The sequence below is a fragment of the Amblyraja radiata genome, chromosome 6 (genome assembly GCF_010909765.2).
Source record: "Amblyraja radiata isolate CabotCenter1 chromosome 6, sAmbRad1.1.pri, whole genome shotgun sequence".
NCBI classification, from domain to species: Eukaryota; Metazoa; Chordata; class Chondrichthyes; order Rajiformes; family Rajidae; genus Amblyraja; species Amblyraja radiata.
Genome location: NC_045961.1, coordinates 48,481,328 through 48,501,062, shown reverse-complemented (window position 1 = coordinate 48,501,062; position 19,735 = coordinate 48,481,328). Strand labels below are relative to the sequence as shown.

Genomic DNA, 19,735 nt, shown 5'->3' with positions numbered 1-19,735 from the left:
AACTGTTTCACCCCCCCCCCCCCCCCCCCCCCCCCCCCCTTCACTTAAGTGTCAAAGCTTACCACAAAGTTCCATAGACACAGGATTCCTTTCTGCTTCGGCAATCATTTCTGCCATTGCAAGTATATCATCTTCAATCGGATTTGAAGGTACCTTCCTCTTTATATCCTCTATTGTTTCGACTATTTTCTCAGCATTCTCTAGGGTGGTAGGTAAAAATACTGGAACAGGTACCTGCACAGAAATATCGTATTAATGGTTGCACATCATATGACAAATAAACTAAGAATGGATAATAGCCAAAGTTTAGTGTGCTGGGAAAAAGGAAAATATATTTAATTTAGTCAAACACTACGGCAAAAAAAATTAACATGGTTTTACTTTTAATATCCTGACTATGTTTATAGAATGAACTTACCGGAATAGGCATAGAAATTGGTATTGGATAGTTGTTGCAACACATGTGCATAGGCACTGGGATATAGACGGGCACAGGGATAGGCACAGGAACAAACTGAGGCTTCCAATCATCCTCTGAAATAAGAAAACAGGAAGTTTATGAAACACATAAATATCATGTCTAAGATACAGAGATAAAAACAAACCAGGAATGAAAGACGGAGTTAAATTGAATGAGAAAGAAAGATTGGGGTAAGAGGCAGGATAAATAAAAAAACTGGTAAAAAGTTAAATTGCCTTTTATATTTTCATATTTGTAATATACTTTGAGGTCTTATGTCAACCCTGACAGCCCCAACAAAAATAACCACATTTCCCGAATGCATCAGAGCCATCAATTAGTTATCTGTACTGTGTTGTTGGACAAAAAAATATTAAACATTATTTTTAGTAGGAATATCAAACAATTAAAAAAAGCATATCTGAATGATTCAATAAAAGTTATTTGCCGTTGTAACCTATGTTAACACAATGTAAAATTCTCATCTTTTGTTGCACTTGCCTCTTCCTTGCTCTGTAACCTCCTACAGTTCCATAAGTTAACAGGTCTTCATAATACTGCAATGTCACCCTCTTATATTGACCCAATTTATTTTTGCCTCAGCAGTGACGAGATCTGACTCCCTCTCTTTCCTGTCCTTCTTCCTTTCCTACTCATTCCCTCTCCCCTGGGTCAACAAACGTATCAACACAGATTAACTGATATCTCAGGGAATTTATATTCAGCATTTCAACTTTTCTGCAGTGACTTTTTTAATCAATAACAAATCTCTCTTGCCACCTTTTTACACTTGCATATTACCATAGGCATGAGTGTTTCAGTAGTTTATAACAGCTGTCTCTAATATAAATGAAGAACTAGGAATTTCTAACGGTGGTAATAAATTGAGTACATTATGAATGATATTACATTTGCATACACTCTTTCCATTTCATTGAAAGACTACACTTGCCATTGATCCTGATGTGCAATGTCTTGGAATAAATAATGTTACAAATATAAATGCTTGCATTCATCTTCTGATGTTATTTTTCCAGATTTTTTTGTCACCTCATTCCATTCTGTTCAAATCTATAAAATGAAATTGCCCATGAAATCTGCCACTTGTAATTACATCTATCTGCCAGAGGCGGGTGTTATTTTGCATGTGAAACGTATCTCCTCGAAAACCGGATGCATAAACACGGAGATTTTTACCATTTCGGTAGGGATTTTACTTATGAGTTCAGAAATCCACTCCTTGGTCAATTATTTCCCCAGATTTTGAATAAAATTGATCACAAAACTCAATTTTATAAAATCTAAACGGCGCTCAGCAGCTGCTGACGTCACAATGCCCACATGCCGACCAATCCAGGCCCACCTGCCTCCAGGCGCCGCCCCCCCCCCCGCCGTTGTGGATTAAAGCCCCGCGCCCAGCACAAGTATGCTCGCGCCACGCCTCCCGCAGCTGGACTCCCACGCCTGCCCGCTCACTCCACCCCCCCCCCCCCCTCCGTTCTCAAAATGCTCTGAAGATCAGGAGGTCACAGCCGGTCACCGGCTTCAACATGGCGGCGGCAGTTATTGTCGCGCGGGGCATTACTCCCTTTGGGAAACCTGCAATTCCTCCGTTGATCGCAGGGACACGGGGAATCGTCACGCGAGAGCTGCCAAGGCTCTCCACGCCGTCCAAGGTCGGCCCGGTCAGAGCCGTCCGCTCACTGAGTTCAGGTCCGCCCTCCCCCTCTCTCCCCATCCTCCTTCCCTCTCCCCCCTCCCCCCTCCCTCCCTCTGCAAACCCAACGTGCTGCCAGTCGCGCCTCTCGCAAGTCCTTTGATAAAAACCTTGAGAACCCCCCCTCTCTCTCTCTCCCCCTCCTCTCTCTCTCTCCCCCCCCCACCTCTCTCTCTCTCTCCCCCCTCCTCCCTCCCTCTCCCCCCTCCCTGTCCCCCCACCTTCTCTCTCTGCCCTCACTCTCTACCCCTCCCTCTCTAGACGCGCCTGCAGGTTGGGGGCTATGCGTCAGTAGATAGGGCGAATATGGGGTAAAAGGAGCAAATTAATAATATTAATATATTAACAAGGGGGGCAGTTAGCATGTGTGCGGGGGGGGGGGGTGGTAGTTAGCGTGTGTGTGTGTGGCTGGTTAATGTGTGTGACGCCGCATGCCCCCCCCCCCCTCAACCGCACGTTGGGGGAACAGACCCAACGGGTCTGCACTTGGTCTAGTTAACTATAAATATTAAATCAAAATACAACATTAAAGTAATAGCCAAATAAAATATTTTAATATAAGGATTGGATAACATAGTATACTTGGTGTTGTTAACGCCTGGCTTTTCATCTTACGATTCTATTTTCTAAAATCACCACACAAAGTGCTACGTAGATTGACTAATCTACTTGTGAATATTAAACCATTACAAATTGCCCAAATTACACTGTAGTAGTCGGCATCTAAGCTCTGAACAGGGTTGTTTGTAATTGTGAAAAATGCCAATATTTTACTGAGGTTATAATTAGGCATTTTCATTGCGAGACCAAAGTCAGAGATAAGCAATAAAACTTCCTGGTACCTTGCAGTTACAAAATTAAAGTTCATACCTGTTTGACACGACTTTGACTGCATATGAGGTTTACAGTAAGTGGCCTTTGTTTGTGTCAAAGGTTTGCACATTAATGCTTTATTTTTCAGCTCTTTTACAGGTGCTGGTGATGGTGGCAATGTTTGATTAGAAGCCTAAATAGTAAACAAAAATACTGTTAATGAAAAAAATATGTTTATGCCTTCTGAAAAAAGGCAGTCAGCATCACAAAGAAGGACCCACACCACTCTCATTTTACTCCTGCCACTGGGAAGTATAGGAGTCTGAAAACCGTGACCTCCAGTTTCAAGAACAGTTTCTCCCCAACAACCATCAGGTTCTTGAACACTACAAACGGCAACTAAACTGTGAACTACAAACTGTCTTGGGTGTGGTAAAAATGTTGGGCTTTTTTGCACTAATATTATTTTTTTCAAAATGTATTGAACTTCTTTTTTGTTTACCATGTTATTTATGAGTACTGCTTTTATAGACCTGTTATGCTGATGCAAATAAGAATTTTAAATTTCTCAATTTTCAGTAGATATGACAATTAAACACTCCTCACCTTGTAACAAAAGTGAAACAATAACAGATAGATAAATATGCTGGAAAGGATTTCTGGTTTAAAAAACAGAAGATGCTGCAAATTATCAGGACAGGTAGTATTTCAGATATTCTGATAAAATTCCAGATTTCTACTGCTTCATTCCAGTGTCATTTTCGCCTATTTCTGATATTTAAATAGATGGCGAAATACACATTTGACACTACAGGAAAAAAACATGAGAATTGATTTCAAACCTGACAGCCATGTTGATTACATGCAAAGGCTCCTTTCTGATAGATTTTGGCTTAATGTCTGGCACCTGTCACAGATTAAATTGAATATGGAGTGATGTGACATGATTTGTTTTGGAAAAAATAGGATGGACAAAATGACAAGGTTTTAAAGATTGTGCAGGAACAGAGGGACCTCTGTGTACATATGCATAAATTATTAGTGGTTGATTGAGGGTGGCGATTGATACACGTTGATTGAGGATCTTCAACCGGAAACATGAAATGTCTTTTTCCAGTGATGCTGCCTGGCCTGTTGAGCAATGTCAGCATTTTTTCCTCTTATTCCTGATTTCCAGCATCTGCAATTGTTTCGATTTTCATAATCACTGAAATATTGAGGATGAAATGTTAATTGACCTGAAACTGCTTCTCCCTCCACGGTATGTTCTGCTTTTATTTGTGCTTGCCATCATCCACAAAACCATTACCACTGCTAAATCTACATCCCTTGGATGACCTCATCTGAGAGAAGATTGAGCATGGAAGAACAATAAATTCCTGGCTCTTGTGTTGCATGTAGCCCAAAAAATAAAAAAAATAAAAGGAGTTGCAGAATTTTCACTGAATTCTCTTCAATGAATAGTAGCAGTCATTTTGCCTGCACTTTGTGGCTTTGAGGATGTCTGCTTTTATGGCTGTTTGAAGTAAATTTAGTAATTACCAGAAATAGTAAGAATTGCTGCTGTTTGGAATAACAGCTTAAAAATTGTGTGAATTTATCTGATGAGTAGGTCGATCTGTTAATTCAAACTCAATTGTTGACTGCAGTTCGGCTTCAATCAAGTTATGTGACAGCCCAAATTATGTTTACATTCCATAACTAGCTAAAATTCTGCACATAAAATTCCACCCTATCCCACCCCCCACAATGAAAATCGCAATTTTTTTTAAATGAAACCCCCCCCCCCCCCAATGAAAATCGCGATTTTTCTTTAAAATAACCTAAACACAATGTTAAAGTGTTTAAGAAGGAACTGCAGATGCTGGAAAATTGAAGGTAGACAAAAATGCTGGAGAAACTCAGTGTGAGGAGCATCTATGGGTCGAAACCCTTCTTCAGACTGATGTGAGGGTGGGAGGGACGGGAAGAAGAAAGGAAGAGGTGGAGCCAGTGGGCTGAGGGAGAGCTGAGAAGGGGAGGAGAAAGTAGGGACTACCTGAAATTAGAGAAGTCAATGTTCATACCGCTGGGGTGCAAACTGCCCAAGCGAAATATGAGGTGTTGCTCCTCCAATTTACAGTGGTCCTCACTCTGGCCATGGAGGAGGCCCAGGACCGAAAGGTCAGATTCGGAATGGGAGGGGGAGTTGAAGTGCTGAGCCAACGGGAGATCAGGTTGGTTATTGCTAACCGAGCGGAGGTGTTCGGCGAAGCTATCGCTAAGCCTATGCTTGGTCTCACCGATGTAGAGCAGCTGACATCTTGAGCAGCAGATGCAATAGATGAGGTTGGAGGAGGTGCAGGTGAACCTCTGCTGCACCTGGAAAGACTGCTTGGGTCCTTGAATGGAGTAAAGGGGGGAGGTAAAGCGACAAGTGTAGCATTTCCTGCCATTGCAAGGGAAAGTGCCCGGAGAGCAGGTGGGAAGAGATGAATTGACCAGGGAATTACGGGGGGAGCGGTCTCTGCGGAAAGCAGACAAGGGAGAAGATGGGAAGATGTGGCAAGTGGTGGGATCACGTTGGAGGTGGCGAAAATGTCGGAGGATTATTTGTTGTATGTGATGGCTGGTAGGGTGGAAGGTGAGGACAAGGGGGACTCTGCCCTTGTTACGAGTGGGGAGATGGGTAGTGAGAGCAGAGTCACGAGGTATAGAAGAGACCCTGGTGAGAGCCTCATCTATAGTAGAAGAGGGGAACCCCCGGTCCCTGAAGAATGAGGACATCTCCGATGCCCTGGTGTGGAACACCTCATCCTGGGTGCAGAGGCGGCGTAGACGTAGGAATTGGGAGTAGGGGATGGAATCCGTACAGGAAGCAGGGTGGGAAGAAGTGTAGTCCAGATAGCCATGGGAGTCAGTGGGTTTATAGTGGATGTCGGTCAGTAGTCTATCACCCGCGATGGAGATAGTGAGGTCAAGAAATGGTAGGGAAATGTCGGAAATGGTCGAGTTGAATGCCAGTTGGAAGTTAGTGGTGAAATGGATGAAGTCAGTGAGTTGTGCGTGGGTGCAGGAGGTAGCACCAATGCAATCGTCGATGTAGCTGTTAAACACAATGTTAGCTGTTAATGAAAACTGAAGAATTTGATTAAAACATAGTTTTTTTGAAAATCGCGTTTTTTAAAATGTAAATGAGATTCGGGATCCCATTGTGACGTCATTGTAACGTGGCTGATGGGCAGGGCAAGTGGGAAAGTGGTTTGAAAAGTGTTTTTTGTAATGTTTAAAATGTCAATAACTTGTAAAATATAACATCAATCCGAACGAAACTTATTTCATTTACATCCCAGGACAATAGTGAGTAAGGTGGGCCAAATATTGTAGCGCTATTGTGTAACGTTTTGGTGGGGTTTTGGGATATCACATCCACGCACGCATACAAACAAACAAGATGAGAGTTTTAGTAATATATATTGATAATACTTTATGAAGAAATGACATTGCTCGAATCTTTGGGGCTACTGCTTTTCATTTCTGTATGTAAGAAACCAATAAAGTAGTTTCAGTGTTTTTCAAAAGAACTTCATAGCAAAAGGATTTAAGTATAGGAGCAGGGAGGTTCTACTGCAGTTGTACAGGGTCTTGATGAGACCACACCTGGAGTATTGCGTACAGTTTTGGTCTCCTAATCTGAGGAAAGACATTCTTGCCATAGAGGGAGTACAGAGAAGGTTCACCAGACTGATTCCTGGGATGTCAGGACTTTCATATGAAGAAAGACTCGGTTTGTACTCGCTAGAATTTAGAAGATTGACGGGGGGTCTTATCGAGGATGTAACTAGTAGAGTGGATAAGGGAGAACCAGTGGATGTGTTATATCTGGACTTTCAGAAGGCTTTCGACAAGGTCCCACATAAGAGATTAGTATACAAACTTAAAGCACATGGTATTGGGGGTTCAGTATTGATGTGGATAGAGAACTGGCTGGCAGACAGGAAGCAAAGAGTAGGAGTAAACGGGTCCTTTTCACAATGGCAGGCAGTGACTAGTGGGGTACCGCAAGGCTCAGTTCTGGGACCCCAGCTATTTACGATATATATTAATGATTTGGACGAGGGAATTGAATGCAACATCTCCAAGTTTGCGGATGACACGAAGCTGTGGGGGCAGTGTTAGCTGTGAGGAGGATGCTAGGAGGCTGCAAGGTGACTTGGATAGGCTGGGTGAGTGGGCAAATGCATGGCAGATGCAGTATAATGTGGATAAATGTGAAGTTATCCACTTTGGTGGCAAAAACAGGAAAGTAGATTATTATCTGAATGGTGGCCAATTAGGAAAGGGCGAGATGCAACGAGACCTGGGTGTCATGGTACACCAGTCATTAAAAGTAGGCATGCAGGTAGTGAAGAAGGCGAATGGTATGTTAGCATTCATAGCAAAAGGATTTGAGTATAGGAGCAGGGAGGTTCTACTGCAGTTGTACAGGGTCTTGGTGAGACCACACCTGGAGTATTGCGTACAGTTTTGGTCTCTTAATCTGAGGAAAGACATTCTTGCCATAGAGGGACAGAGAAGGTTCACCAGACTGATTCCTGGGATGTCAGGACTTTCATATGAAGAAAGACTGGATAGACTCGGTTTGTACTCGCTAGAATTTAGAAGATTGACGGGGGGTCTTATAGAAACTTACAAAATTCTTAAGGGGTTGGACAGGCTAGATGCAGGAAGATTGTTTCCGATGTTGGGGAAGTCCAGAACAAGGGGTCACAGTTTAAGGATAAGGGGGAAATCTTTTAGGACCGAGATGAGGAAAACATTTTTCACACAGAGAGTGGTGAATCTCTGGAATTCTCTGCCACAGAAGGTAGTTGAGGCCAGTTCGTTGGCTATATTTAAGAGGGAGTTAGATGTGGCCCTTGTGGCTAAAGGGATCAGGGGGTATGGAGAGAAGGCAGGTACAGGATACTGAGTTGGATGATCAGCCATGATCATATTGAATGGCGGTGCAGGCTCGAAGGGCCGAATGGCCTACTCCTGCACCTATTTTCTATGTTTCTAACTGCCAGAGGAATGGAATTAAACTGTAGCTCAATCCTGAATCAGGAAAGGGATTATGCTGTTTAGTCCCAAGAACAAATCATTCACCTGGCCTGAAAGATTCAAGGAATATTTCAGGATGGATTCTTTATCTGTTATTTGTGATGAAGACAAAGCAAAAGCATTTCACTACACCTAGGTGTATGTGACTAATAAAGAAACCTTTGAACCTTTGAACCAAAATAAAAAATGAATTTCCCTCCGAAACAAAAGTACTGTTCTATTTGCTGAACTTAAAACTTCCCATATTATAATGCTAACTCATCCACAATGGACATTGAATGCTTCACAGATTTGATTACATACAATATTTGGGCAAATAACAGAATCCTGGCTTTTATATTATAACACAATTTCTGTGAGCATTAATTTATGTGACACAATAAATTACAAACACTGCTACCCGGACAAAAGGCCCATGAATTGCAAAAAAGGCGGTGTCATTTAGTTTAATTGCATCCATTAGAAACATAGAAAAAAACAGGTGCAGGAGTAGGCCATTCGGCCCTTCGAGCTGGCACCGCCATTCAATGTGATCATGGTTGGTCATCTAAAATCAGTACCCCGTTCCTGCTTTTTCCTCATATCCCTTGATTCCTTTAGCCCCAAGAGCTAAATCTAACTCTCTCTTGAAAGCATCCAGTGAATTGGCCTCCACTACCTTCTGTGGCAGAGAATTCCACAGATTCACAACTCTCTGGGCTAAGAAGTTTTTCCTCATCTCAGTCCTAAATGGCCTACCCCTTATTCTTAAACGGTGACACCTGGTTCTGGACTCCCCCAACATCAGAAACATTTTTCCTGCATCTAGCCTGTCCAATCCTTTAAGAATGTTATGTTTCTATAAGATCCCCTCTCATCCTAAATTCCAGTGAATACCAGCCCAACTGACCCATTCTTTCATCATGTCAGTCCCGTCACTCCCTCAATAGCAATAATGTCCTTCCTCAAATTAGGAGACCAAAATTGCACACAATACTCCAGGTGTGGTCTCACCAGGGCCCTGTACAACTGCAGAAAGACCTCCTTGCTCCTAAACTCAAATCCTCTCGCAATGAAGGCCAACATGCCATTAGCTTTCTTCACTGCCTGCTGTACCTGTATGCTTACTTTCAGTGACTGATGTACAAGCATCCCAGGTCTCGTTGCACCTCCCATTTTGCTAATCTGACCATTCAGATAATAATCTGCCTTCCTTTTCTTGCCATCAAAGTGGATAACCTCACACAAAAAAAAAAGAAACTCAGGATCAATTCTTGAATTATGATTTAAGTAATAGCTGGAATCGGCCAAACAGCCACTGTAGTAGTGTTCAAGAACACTGTTGTTGATCCTGTGCCTCCAGACCTTTTCCCCATATTCTCAGATTTTCCTAATGTCCAAAACCATAACGATCACACCCTAGACATAATGCCAGAGTACCTACAGCTTGTTGACGTAGAGAATTCTGAAGATTTTCAACCATCTACGTAAAGGAACTTCTCTTCATTTCACGTGTAAATTTGTGATTCCTCTTGAAAATACTATTCAACTCTCCAGTTAGAGAATAACAGCCTCTTGGAATCTACTCTGTAAAAAAACTCTCTAGGTTATACTAATGTTCTAAATAACTAGTTTTCATTTCACCTCCTTCTAATTCACTGGATTATTTTGGAATGCATTACTTCACCTGGTTTTTACTATTAAAACCAGATATGTAGTTAAAATAAATAATCAGAGGAAATCGATGTTAATGTTACTTATTGTAGCTACGTTTCAGCAGAGCTCCAGGTTTTAAGCATTTTGTTCTTCTCAGCATATTCTTTCAAACGGTACACATTACATTTAGAGTTTACTTAAAAATTCATTTAGGACAAATGGATTTCACTGGCAAGACCAGTATTTATTACTTAGTTTTTGAGAAGATGGTGATAAACCATCTTCTTGAGCTGATGCGATCTGTGTGTTGAAGGAACTCCAAGTGCTGTTGGATAATGAGTTACGGTATTCAGGCCCAACAATTATATATCCAACTCACGCAAGTGCACAATTTCGTTTGGAACATATGTCTGCTGCCGACATCTAACTCGGTGGAGGAAATTGTGTCAGAGTCATACAACACGGAAACAGGCCCTTTGGATTTATAAATGATTTTGATGAAAATATAGGCCGGTTGATCAGTAAGTTTACAGATGATAAGAAAATTGTAGGAGTTTTGGTTAAAGAATACAGCAAAATAATAATTCAGTTGCAAATCTGGGCAAGAGAAATGGCAGATGAAGTTCAATCCGGATAAGTGTAATGTGATGTACACAGTTAATGTCAAGAGCCTTAACAGCAGTGATATACAAAGGGATCCTGGGGGTGCAAGTCCTTAGCTTCCTGAAAGGAGCATCAAAGGTAGATAGAGTGATAAAGAAGGTGTATGGTATGCTTGCCTTCATCAGGTGGGACATTGAGCATAACGATCAGGGAGTCAAGTTGCAGCTTTATAAAAATTTGTTTTGACCGCATTTGGAGCAGTGTGTGCCATTCTGGTCGCTCCATGACAGGATGGATTTGGAGGCATTGGTGAGGGTGAAGAAGAGTTTTATCTAGATTAGGGGTCTCCAAACTATGGCCCGCGAGCCACATCAGGCCCGCAGCAAGCTCAGCGCAGGATGGAGCGTGTGTCAATTAGGCGTCGAGTCGGGGAGCATGGCGGCACGGAACTGCTCCGTGCCGCCGTGTTGTTACCGGGTAGGTCCCTTGAATTGTCAGAGCCAAGCCAACATAGGGTGCCTTGAAGAAGGGTGCAATGGGAGGGGTTGTTCGGCGGTGGCCAGAATGGGTCGGCGGCGCGTTATAACGTGCGAATGTTCCTCTGCCCTCTCTCCCATCTCTCCCCGCTCTACTCTCTCTCTCTCTCTCTCTCTCTCTCTCTGTGTCTGCGTGTCCTCTCTGCCCTCTCTCTCTCCGCCCCCTCTCTCTCAGCCCCCCCCCCTCTCTGGCCCCTCTCGCTCTCTCTCGGCCATCTCTCTCTCTCTCTCTACCTCTCACTGTCGCTCTCTGCCCTCTCTTTCTCTGCCAGCGAACCCCGCATATTTACACCATCCTACACACACTAGGGACAATTTTTTTACATTTACCAAGCCAATTTACCTACAAACCTATACGGAGAAAACCCACACGGTCACGGGGAGAACGTAAAACTCTGACAGACAGGACCCGTAGTCGGGATCGAACCCGAGTCAACAGCGCTGCAAGCACTCTAAGGCAGCAACTCTACCATGCCGCCCTGATAGAGGTTTATAAATTATTTGATGCATAGTTAGGGTAGACCATCAGAATCCCCCCCACCCCAGGTGGAAATGTTAAGTACTAGAGGGCATTGCTTTAAGATCAGAGGGGGCAAGTTTAAAGGATATACACGGGGCAACCTTTTTGCAGTGAGTAATGGGCGCCTGGAACGTGCTGCAGGGATGGTGATGGGCGCAGACACTACAGTGGTGTTTAAGAGGCTTTAGGCTTGATACATGAACATGCAGGGATATGGATCACATGCAGACAGAGAGTTTAGTTTAATTTGGCATCATATTTGGCATAGACATCATAAGCTGAAGGGCTGTTCCTGTGCTGCAGTTTTTTATTCCATAAATGTCTTTACTTCAGACCTAATTGATAAATTAATGTAGTAAGATACATATAAATGATTGCATTTTGTTAAATTATGAATATAATTCTAAATCACAAAATAAAACGTTGGGAGGGCAGGAGGCATTCTTGGGGAAAAATTTAGTTCAAGAACAATGACAGTTATAGAAAATGTATTAACTTGCAGAATACTTACTCTGACTTTAAAAACCTGGGTCTGAACATTTTGATCTGAAACTGAAAAAATGCAAAACTTTAAGCACACACAGTTGTACACTGAACAAAATATTTGAAATAATTGTGGGCAAATCAATGATTTTAATCTGAAATACAAGCAAAAAAAATCTTTACACCCAACAATCTGGTGAGCAGATCCAGTAAACATCAAATATTTTTGGAGTAGCAATGGCCCAAATTCAAACCCTGTCTACTACAGTAAACTAATATCACTCATTGCTGCAACATGAATAATAAAGTTGGATTTAGTGCCCTAGTCTTAGAAATGGTGGGGGATGGAGGGAGACTGCCATCCACAGGTCAGACTCTTCATTGTTTGCTGAGATGACTAATTGAAGTAATAACAAATGAAAACCTGCTGAGCAAAAATGTGTTCATTATAATGTTCCTCTGAGCAAAAGGCCTGCCATTTATGTGTTTGAGAGTCAACACTTTGAGAATAGAATATGGAAAGATTGATGTAAAAACTATTTTTAAAAGTTAGAAATTAAAAATAGTGAAATGCAGAAGAAAAGATGCTGTAGTTGACCACTAATTTAACTCAACAATTATAGGAATGTACAATCATGAAATCTACTTACAAAAGTGTAACTCTGATGTCTGATATTAATTTAATAGGAACCTAGAAATAGGTGCAGGAGTAGGCCATTCGGCCCTTCGAGCCAGCACCGCCATTCAATATGATCATGGCTGATCATCCAAAATCAGTACCACGTTCCTGCTTTTCCCCCATATCTCTTGATTCCGTTAGCCCGAAGAGCTAAATCGAACTCTCTCTTGAAAACATCCAGTGAATTGGCCTCCACTGCCTTCTGTGGCAGAGAATTCCACAGATTCACAACCCTCCGAGTGAAAAAGTTTTCCCTCATCTCAGTCCTAAATGGCCTCCCCTTATTCTTAAACAGTGATCCCCTGGTTCTGGACCTCCTCAACATAGGGACTTTTTTTCCTGCTTCTAGCCTGTCCAATCCCTTAAGAATTTTATGTTTCTAGATATGATTTCAAGGAGGGAGGGGGAGAGAAAGAAAGATTAAAAAATAAGAGCTTGTGTGAAATAAAGCAGCGGTTTTGCAGATATGATTTATTATTGAGTGTCTTGGGAGAGGATTTATTTGCTTTAATTCAGTGCTGCATAATATAATGTTATAGTGTTAGTGCTTAACTTACCAGAAAACTATAAGAACAGATTATTTAAAAAAATCTATGGCCAGAGAACACACATGTATCACATATGTATCACATGTTCAATTATATATTTCTGATAAATTGTCATCTACACTGGTTTTCTGGCAAAAATAAAATGAAAGTCAAAGATGAGGAATTTCATTTATCTGCAGTGACTGGAGCAGCTAGAATGTTTCTCCTGTAATGACTTCTGATATTCAAAGTGTTGAACAAAGTTATAAGGAGCTTAAGAGCTCCGCACAGTATTTTAACACAACTGGGAATAGGGCAAGATGGGGATGACTTTAAAAAAAATGTAGCTCCAGTGAATCGTTATGATGTGGGGTACACCAGGCTAAAGGGGCGTGAATACAGATTTAGTAACTTTGAAAGGGAAATGGAATATATACTTGAACATTTTCCAGGATGGTGGGGATGTACAGTTGATTGGAGAGGTTTTTCTAGTGCCATCACTTACACAATGAATCAAAGGGGATCCTGTGATGTACAACTCCGTGCACCTTCTTGTTAAATAAACTTATACTCAAGCTGTAGTGGGTGACATTAGTAAACAGAAGCATCAAAACAATTGACCATTGCTCACTCTGTCAACAGAATTGCCAAGTAGGCAAACGTGTTAGCCATCAAAACAGTTTTAATATCTGGAGTAAATATGATTAAATGAGAACAATTATTTGAGAATGAAGATAAATTCTGGATTATATGACCTTTAATACATTACAGATTACATGGAAATAGCCGACGCTAAACAGTCATACAGGTCAGGTTACGGAAAAGTGAGAATAAAACTTTTCCCATACTGTGGACTATCAGGAAACCGGAAAAATGGCAAATCAGGACTGCTCATTTCTCAATGAATGTCCTAAATTCTGCTCTTTAGTCAACTGGCAGAAATATTCAGCCATAATATGCGTAAATATCTCTAAGTACAGTATATTTTTTCTGGTCATGAAGCACCTACCCACATTCATGTTCTCGGGACCTTTTTGTGTAAACATGTTAGGTTCATTCTGCTGACTATAAAACTGAAGAAGGCATTGCTGATTACAAAAATGCTTAATTTCTCCTCGCCACTGAACTGTTTCACTCAGCTCTCTCTGATCTTTACAGCAGTCACATCTTGCAGCCTAAAGTGAAGAAAATTCAGTTACTTCAAGTAAAAACTTTCTACAATACAACTTACGATAAAAGATCAGAGCATAGATTTATAAAAACCTTATATGCTGAGAATTAAATAAATACACGTTAGGCCAAATTTGATTAAATAATCCATTTGAATATTTGTCTAAAAGCTTAAGTCATAGAGTCATCGAGTGATACAGTGTGGAAACAGGCCCTTCGGCCCAACTTGCCCACACCAGCCAACATATCTCGCTACACTAGTCCCACCTGCCCGAATTTAGTCCATATCCCTCCAAACTTGTCCTATCCATGTACCTGTTTAACTGTTTCTTAAATGTTGGGATAGTCCCTGCCTCAACTACCCCCTCTGGCAGCTTGTTCCATACATTCATCACCCTTTGTGTGAAAAAAGTTACCCCTCAGATTCCTATTAAATATTTTCCCCTTCACCTTAAATCCTCTGGTTCTCGACTCACCTACTCTGGGGGAAAGAGACTCTGTGCATCTACCCGATGTATTCCTCTCATGATCCTATACACCTCAATAAGATCACCACTCATCCTCCTGCGCTCCAAAGAATAGAGTCGGAGCCTACTCAACCTCTGCCTATACCTCAGACCCTCTAGTCCTGGCAATATCCTCGTAAATCTTCTCTGCACCCTTTCCAGCTTGACAGCATCTTTCCTATAACACAGTGCCCAGAACTGAACACAATATTCTAAATGCGGCATCACCAACATCTTATACAACTGCAACATGACATCCCAACTTCTAAGCTCAATACTCAGGCTGATGAAGGCCAATGTGCCAAAAGCCTTTTTGACCACCCGATCTACCTGCGACTCCACATTCAAGGAATTTTTCACAACCAACTTCACTATCTGCAAAACCACCCACTTTTGTATCATCTGCAAACTTGCTAATCTTGCCGTGTATCTTCTCATCATTGATGTAGATAACAAACAGAAGCTGGTCCAGCACCGAACCCTGAGGCACACCACTAGTCACATGCCGCCAGTCCAAGAAGCAACCTTCCACCATCACCCGCTGCTTCCTTCCATGCGATCTAACTGTCCAGAGCAGCCTACCATGCGGAACCTTGTCAAATGCTTTGATGAAGTCCATATATACATCTACAGCTGCTCTCATCGTCCTTTTTGGTCACGTCTTCCAAAAAAAGTGAGATTTATGAGACGTACAAAAACCATGCTGACTTTCCTTAATCAGCCCTTGTACGTCTAAATGCTTGTATATCTTATCCCTCAGAATACTCTCTAGTAACTTTCCAACTGCAGATGTTACCCTCACCCCTGTCTCTCCTGAAGTTCCTGTACCCCAGATCATTGAGCTGCCAGTCCTGCCCCTCTCTTAACCAGGGTTCAGTAATGGCTACAATGTCCCAGTCGTTGATACCTATCCATGCCCCAAGCTCATCTGCCTTACCCGTCAGGCTCCTTGCATTAAAATATGTGCAGTTTAAACCAACCCTCCTTCCTCGCTCTCTGCCTTTCACCTGCCTATTCTGTTCATTAACCATTCCCTCACCACCCTCCATACCAATCTCTAACCTCTCACCTGCCTCTGACCTGTATGAGATCCCACCCCCCTGCCAATCTAGTTTAAACCCAGATCTACCACAATTCATAACCTTTGTCAGAAACTCCCACTGTCATATTGTTTATTTGGAGTAGACAACATGACTTCAATTTCTTGATGCCGTAACAATTACAGTCATCCTTTAATGCTATCACAATGTGCAAAAATACAAATACAAAATTTACATGAGGAAGAGATAACAATTACATGACTGTATTGAACAAGGAGAAAGACAGGAGGACAGAGGAACTTAGGGCAGTCAATGGAAGTGTCTTGAGAGCAGTCAATGTTACGGTCGAAGAGGTGCTGAAGGTACTATCGTGTATGAAGGTAATCAAATCTCCAAGGCCTGATCAGATATATCCGAGGACATTGCGAGAAACTAGAGAGGAAATTGCGCGAGCCCTGGTTGAAATTTACGAGTCGTCCTTAAATACAGGAGAGGTGCCGGAAGACTGGAGGGTGGCTAATGTTGTGCCACCCTCCAGAAGTGTGAGGTGTTGCATTTTGGGACGTTTAACAAGGGCAGGACCTAAACAGTGAATGGTAGGCCTCTGGGGAGTGTTGTAGAGTAGAGGGATCTAGGAGTGCAGGTGCATGGTTCCTTGAAGGTCAAGTCGCTGATAGATAAGGCGGGCAAAAAGACTTTTGGCACATGTAGATTAGTGTCACTCATACTATTGGTCCGCCCACAGGCTTATTAGAGAGCTCACTCTCTCTCTCTCTCTAGCAGACTAGCTGTTTGCATGTGGAAACGAAAGCACCTTGTGTTTCCTCTACAGAGTTGCTAATAACAGACTATGGATTCTAATCACTATGTGTGAGTTTGATCACTTCCTACATGGTGTCAGATATTTCGGACCCTCTCCTTGCCTAGTTGGTTTATGTTTATTTTATTTTGTTTTTTTGTTCAGTTTGCGTTTTTACAATGGCCGCTTCTCTTCGCAACCCCAAGTCTTTAGTGTTTGATGGTGACCTCGCCGAGCGTTGCCGCATCTTTGAAGAGGATTTTGCATTGTATGTACATGCGACGCACACTGCTGCCGCTCCAGATGTTCGTGCCTCTATTCTCTTCAACCTAGCTGGTACGGAAGCCACTCGCCGTGCTAGAAGATTTCATTATGCCCATGCACAGTTCAATGCTGCTGGTGTCCAGATTGTTCCAGCTGAATCTATTCAAGACCCTGAGTGCTTACTTAGTGCTTAACAAGTTCAGACACCTATGTGAGTTACGCATTAATTTTGTGATGGAGCGCCATAATTTTTTGCACGCAGCCAAAGGCCAAATTACAATACAGTATCTCAACTCTTTTTCCATGTTGCAATGAATGCAATTTCTATTATTTCTTTCCACTTCCAAACAAAAATCTGGTTGGATTATTCAGCGTATGATCAACCTCGGTGAGACCAAGTGCAGGTTTCGCGATCGCTTTGCACAACATCTCCACTCAGTTCGCAATAACCAACCCGATCTCCTGGTGGCTCAGCACATCAACTCCCCCTCCCATTCCGAATCCGACCGTTCTGTCCTGGGCCTCCTCCATGGCCAGAGTGAAGCCCACCGCAAATTGGAGGAACAGCAGCTCATATTTCGCTTGGGTAGTTTACACCCCAGCGTTATGAACATTGGCTTCTCCAATTTCAGGTAGTTCTTGCTTTCTCCCTCCTTCCCCTCCCATTCCCAGCTCTCCCACAGCCTACAGTCTCCGGCTCTTCCTTTCTTTTTCCGCGCCCCCCCCCTCCCCTCCCGAAATCAGTCTGAAGAAGGGTCTCGACCCGAAACGTCGTCTATTCCTTCGCTTCATAGATGCTGCCTCACCTGCTGGTTTTCTCCAGCTTTGTCTACCAACGGGATCCCACCACTGGTCACATCTTCCCATCTCCTCCCCTGTCGGCTTTCCGCAGAGACTGCTCCCTCCGTAACTCCCTGGTCAATTTGTCCCTTCCCACCCAAACCACCACCCTCTCCTGGCACTTTCCCTTGTAACTGCAGGAAATGCTACACATGCCGCTTTACCTCCCCCCTTGACTCCATTCAAGGACCCAAGCAGTCTATCCAGGTGCGGCAGAGGTTCACCTGCACCTCCTCCAACCTCATCTATTGCATCCGTTGCTCTACATTGGTGATCACTTCGCCCAACACCTCCGCTCAGTTCGCAATAACCAACCTGATCTCCCGGTTCAACTCCCCCTCCCATTCCAAATCCGACCTTTTACGAATATGTTGCCAGGACTAGAGGATCTGAGGTATAGGGAGAGGTTGAGTAGGCTGGGTCTCTATTCCTTGGAGCTCAGGAGGATGAGGGGTGATCTTATAGGTGTATAAAATCATGAGAGGAATAAATCAGTAGATGCACAAAATCTCTTGCCCAGAGTGAGGGAATCGAGCACCAGAGGACATAGATTCAAGGTGAAGGGGAAAATATTTAATAGGAATCTGACCTGCAACTTTTTCATGCAAAGGATAGTGGGTGTATGGAACAAGCTGCCAGAGAAGGTAGCTGAGACTAGGACTATCCCAACATTTAAGACACAGTTAGACAGGTACAAGGATAGGACAAGTTTGGAGGGATATGGACCAAACGCAGGCAGGTGGGACTAGAGTAGCTGGGACATGTTGGCCGGTTTGGGCAAGTTGGGCCAAAAGGCTTGTTTCCATACTGTATCACTTTATGACTTTCTCTGAAAATGTACAACTTGCAATGCTTTAAACAATTTAATAGAATTTCATATTAGCTCATCTATGTCAAGCTACACAACTGTACAAGAAAAGGGAGAAAGAAAATGGTACATTTGGAAGTGCGTAAGATTTCATAATTATTATGAACATTTAAAAGCATTAATTTACTGAAATTATTCTACCACATAAGAAAAAATTTAAAACAGAATGAACACTAACAAATAACAAAGGTTAATTTACATTCCATTATGATTTTTTTTGCCAAACATCTAATAAATAGTTATCAATTATTTTATATAATTACAGCAAAATGAAAACATCCGAAAGGTCATCATCTACAATTTTTCCTTCATATACCCTCCCTTGGCCGCACAACTCTTTTTGTTTCCTAGGAATAGATCTGATCTCAAAGAAAGGAACTATTTGCAATTTATTTTGGGATTTGAACTGTCTGCAATAATGGAAGGTAAAAAAACAGAAATACGATAAATAACACTAACCTTAAAGTACCAATCTATAAACCTCTTGCAGCAGTCGTCACTACAGAAATCTCGTGCTTTTCCATCAATTTCTTTAGCTGCAACTCGCTTACACATCTGGGAGCAATAACTGCAGGTAACACAGCGCAGACCCAAACGTTTTGTGAAATCATGCTTGTATAGAAGCTTGCAGCCTGAAAACAGACAGGTTTTTTAAAAACTGGAGAATGCATTATTTAAAAAAACCCTTAAGTTAAAATGCATTATTTATTTCAGCCCTGGTACATAAGAAAGAGGAGCAGTAAAGGCCAAATTGCTCTGCTAATAAAATGAGATCATGGCTGAATTGATCTCATCTTTAATTTTATCTTCATTTTCTTGCCCATTAACAAGCCTCTGTAGAAGAGATTTCTAAAGATTCATTAACCTTAAAGAAATTCATCCTCAAGTCAATCGTCAATGACAGACCCCTTTCCTGAAACTATGCCCCCAAGCATGGGTGGAAATCCCAGATGGGACACGTCCCTCCCATGTTTTGAGAGGCGGGGGCAATCCCCCCCATGTTTTGTAATCCGGATTTTGAAATCCAGTGAAAAAAAATCTATATTTAAAATCGCCGCTTTCCGCGAGTCACTGTTAAGCGCTTGTTAAATGTCTATATTAACGTCGTATTAACACGATGTGTCACCAATTGTGTTTTGACCTTCAAGTATTACTGAAGATCTTCACGGATAATTTCTTAAAGCTGTCTGATG

The 19,735-nt window shown here is 42.2% G+C and overlaps 1 protein-coding gene across 3 annotated transcripts in view; it reads right to left on the bottom strand.

Moving 5' to 3' along the window:
* Window positions 1–19,735, bottom strand: part of zmym2 (zinc finger MYM-type containing 2) — a 138,235-nt gene that overhangs the window by 35,996 nt on the left and 82,504 nt on the right. For 2 of the 3 annotated variants that reach the window (XM_033022726.1, XM_033022728.1), the window contains exons 12-17: window positions 19,002–19,174; window positions 14,065–14,230; window positions 11,878–11,918; window positions 3,048–3,183; window positions 419–534; window positions 63–234 (exon numbers count right to left, since the gene is read on the bottom strand). In XM_033022726.1, coding sequence (XP_032878617.1) covers window positions 63–234; window positions 419–534; window positions 3,048–3,183; window positions 11,878–11,918; window positions 14,065–14,230; window positions 19,002–19,174 — 804 coding nt within the window. The remainder of the gene's footprint in view (window positions 1–62; window positions 235–418; window positions 535–3,047; window positions 3,184–11,877; window positions 11,919–14,064; window positions 14,231–19,001; window positions 19,175–19,735) is intronic. The other variant, XM_033022727.1, reaches the window with a different exon arrangement.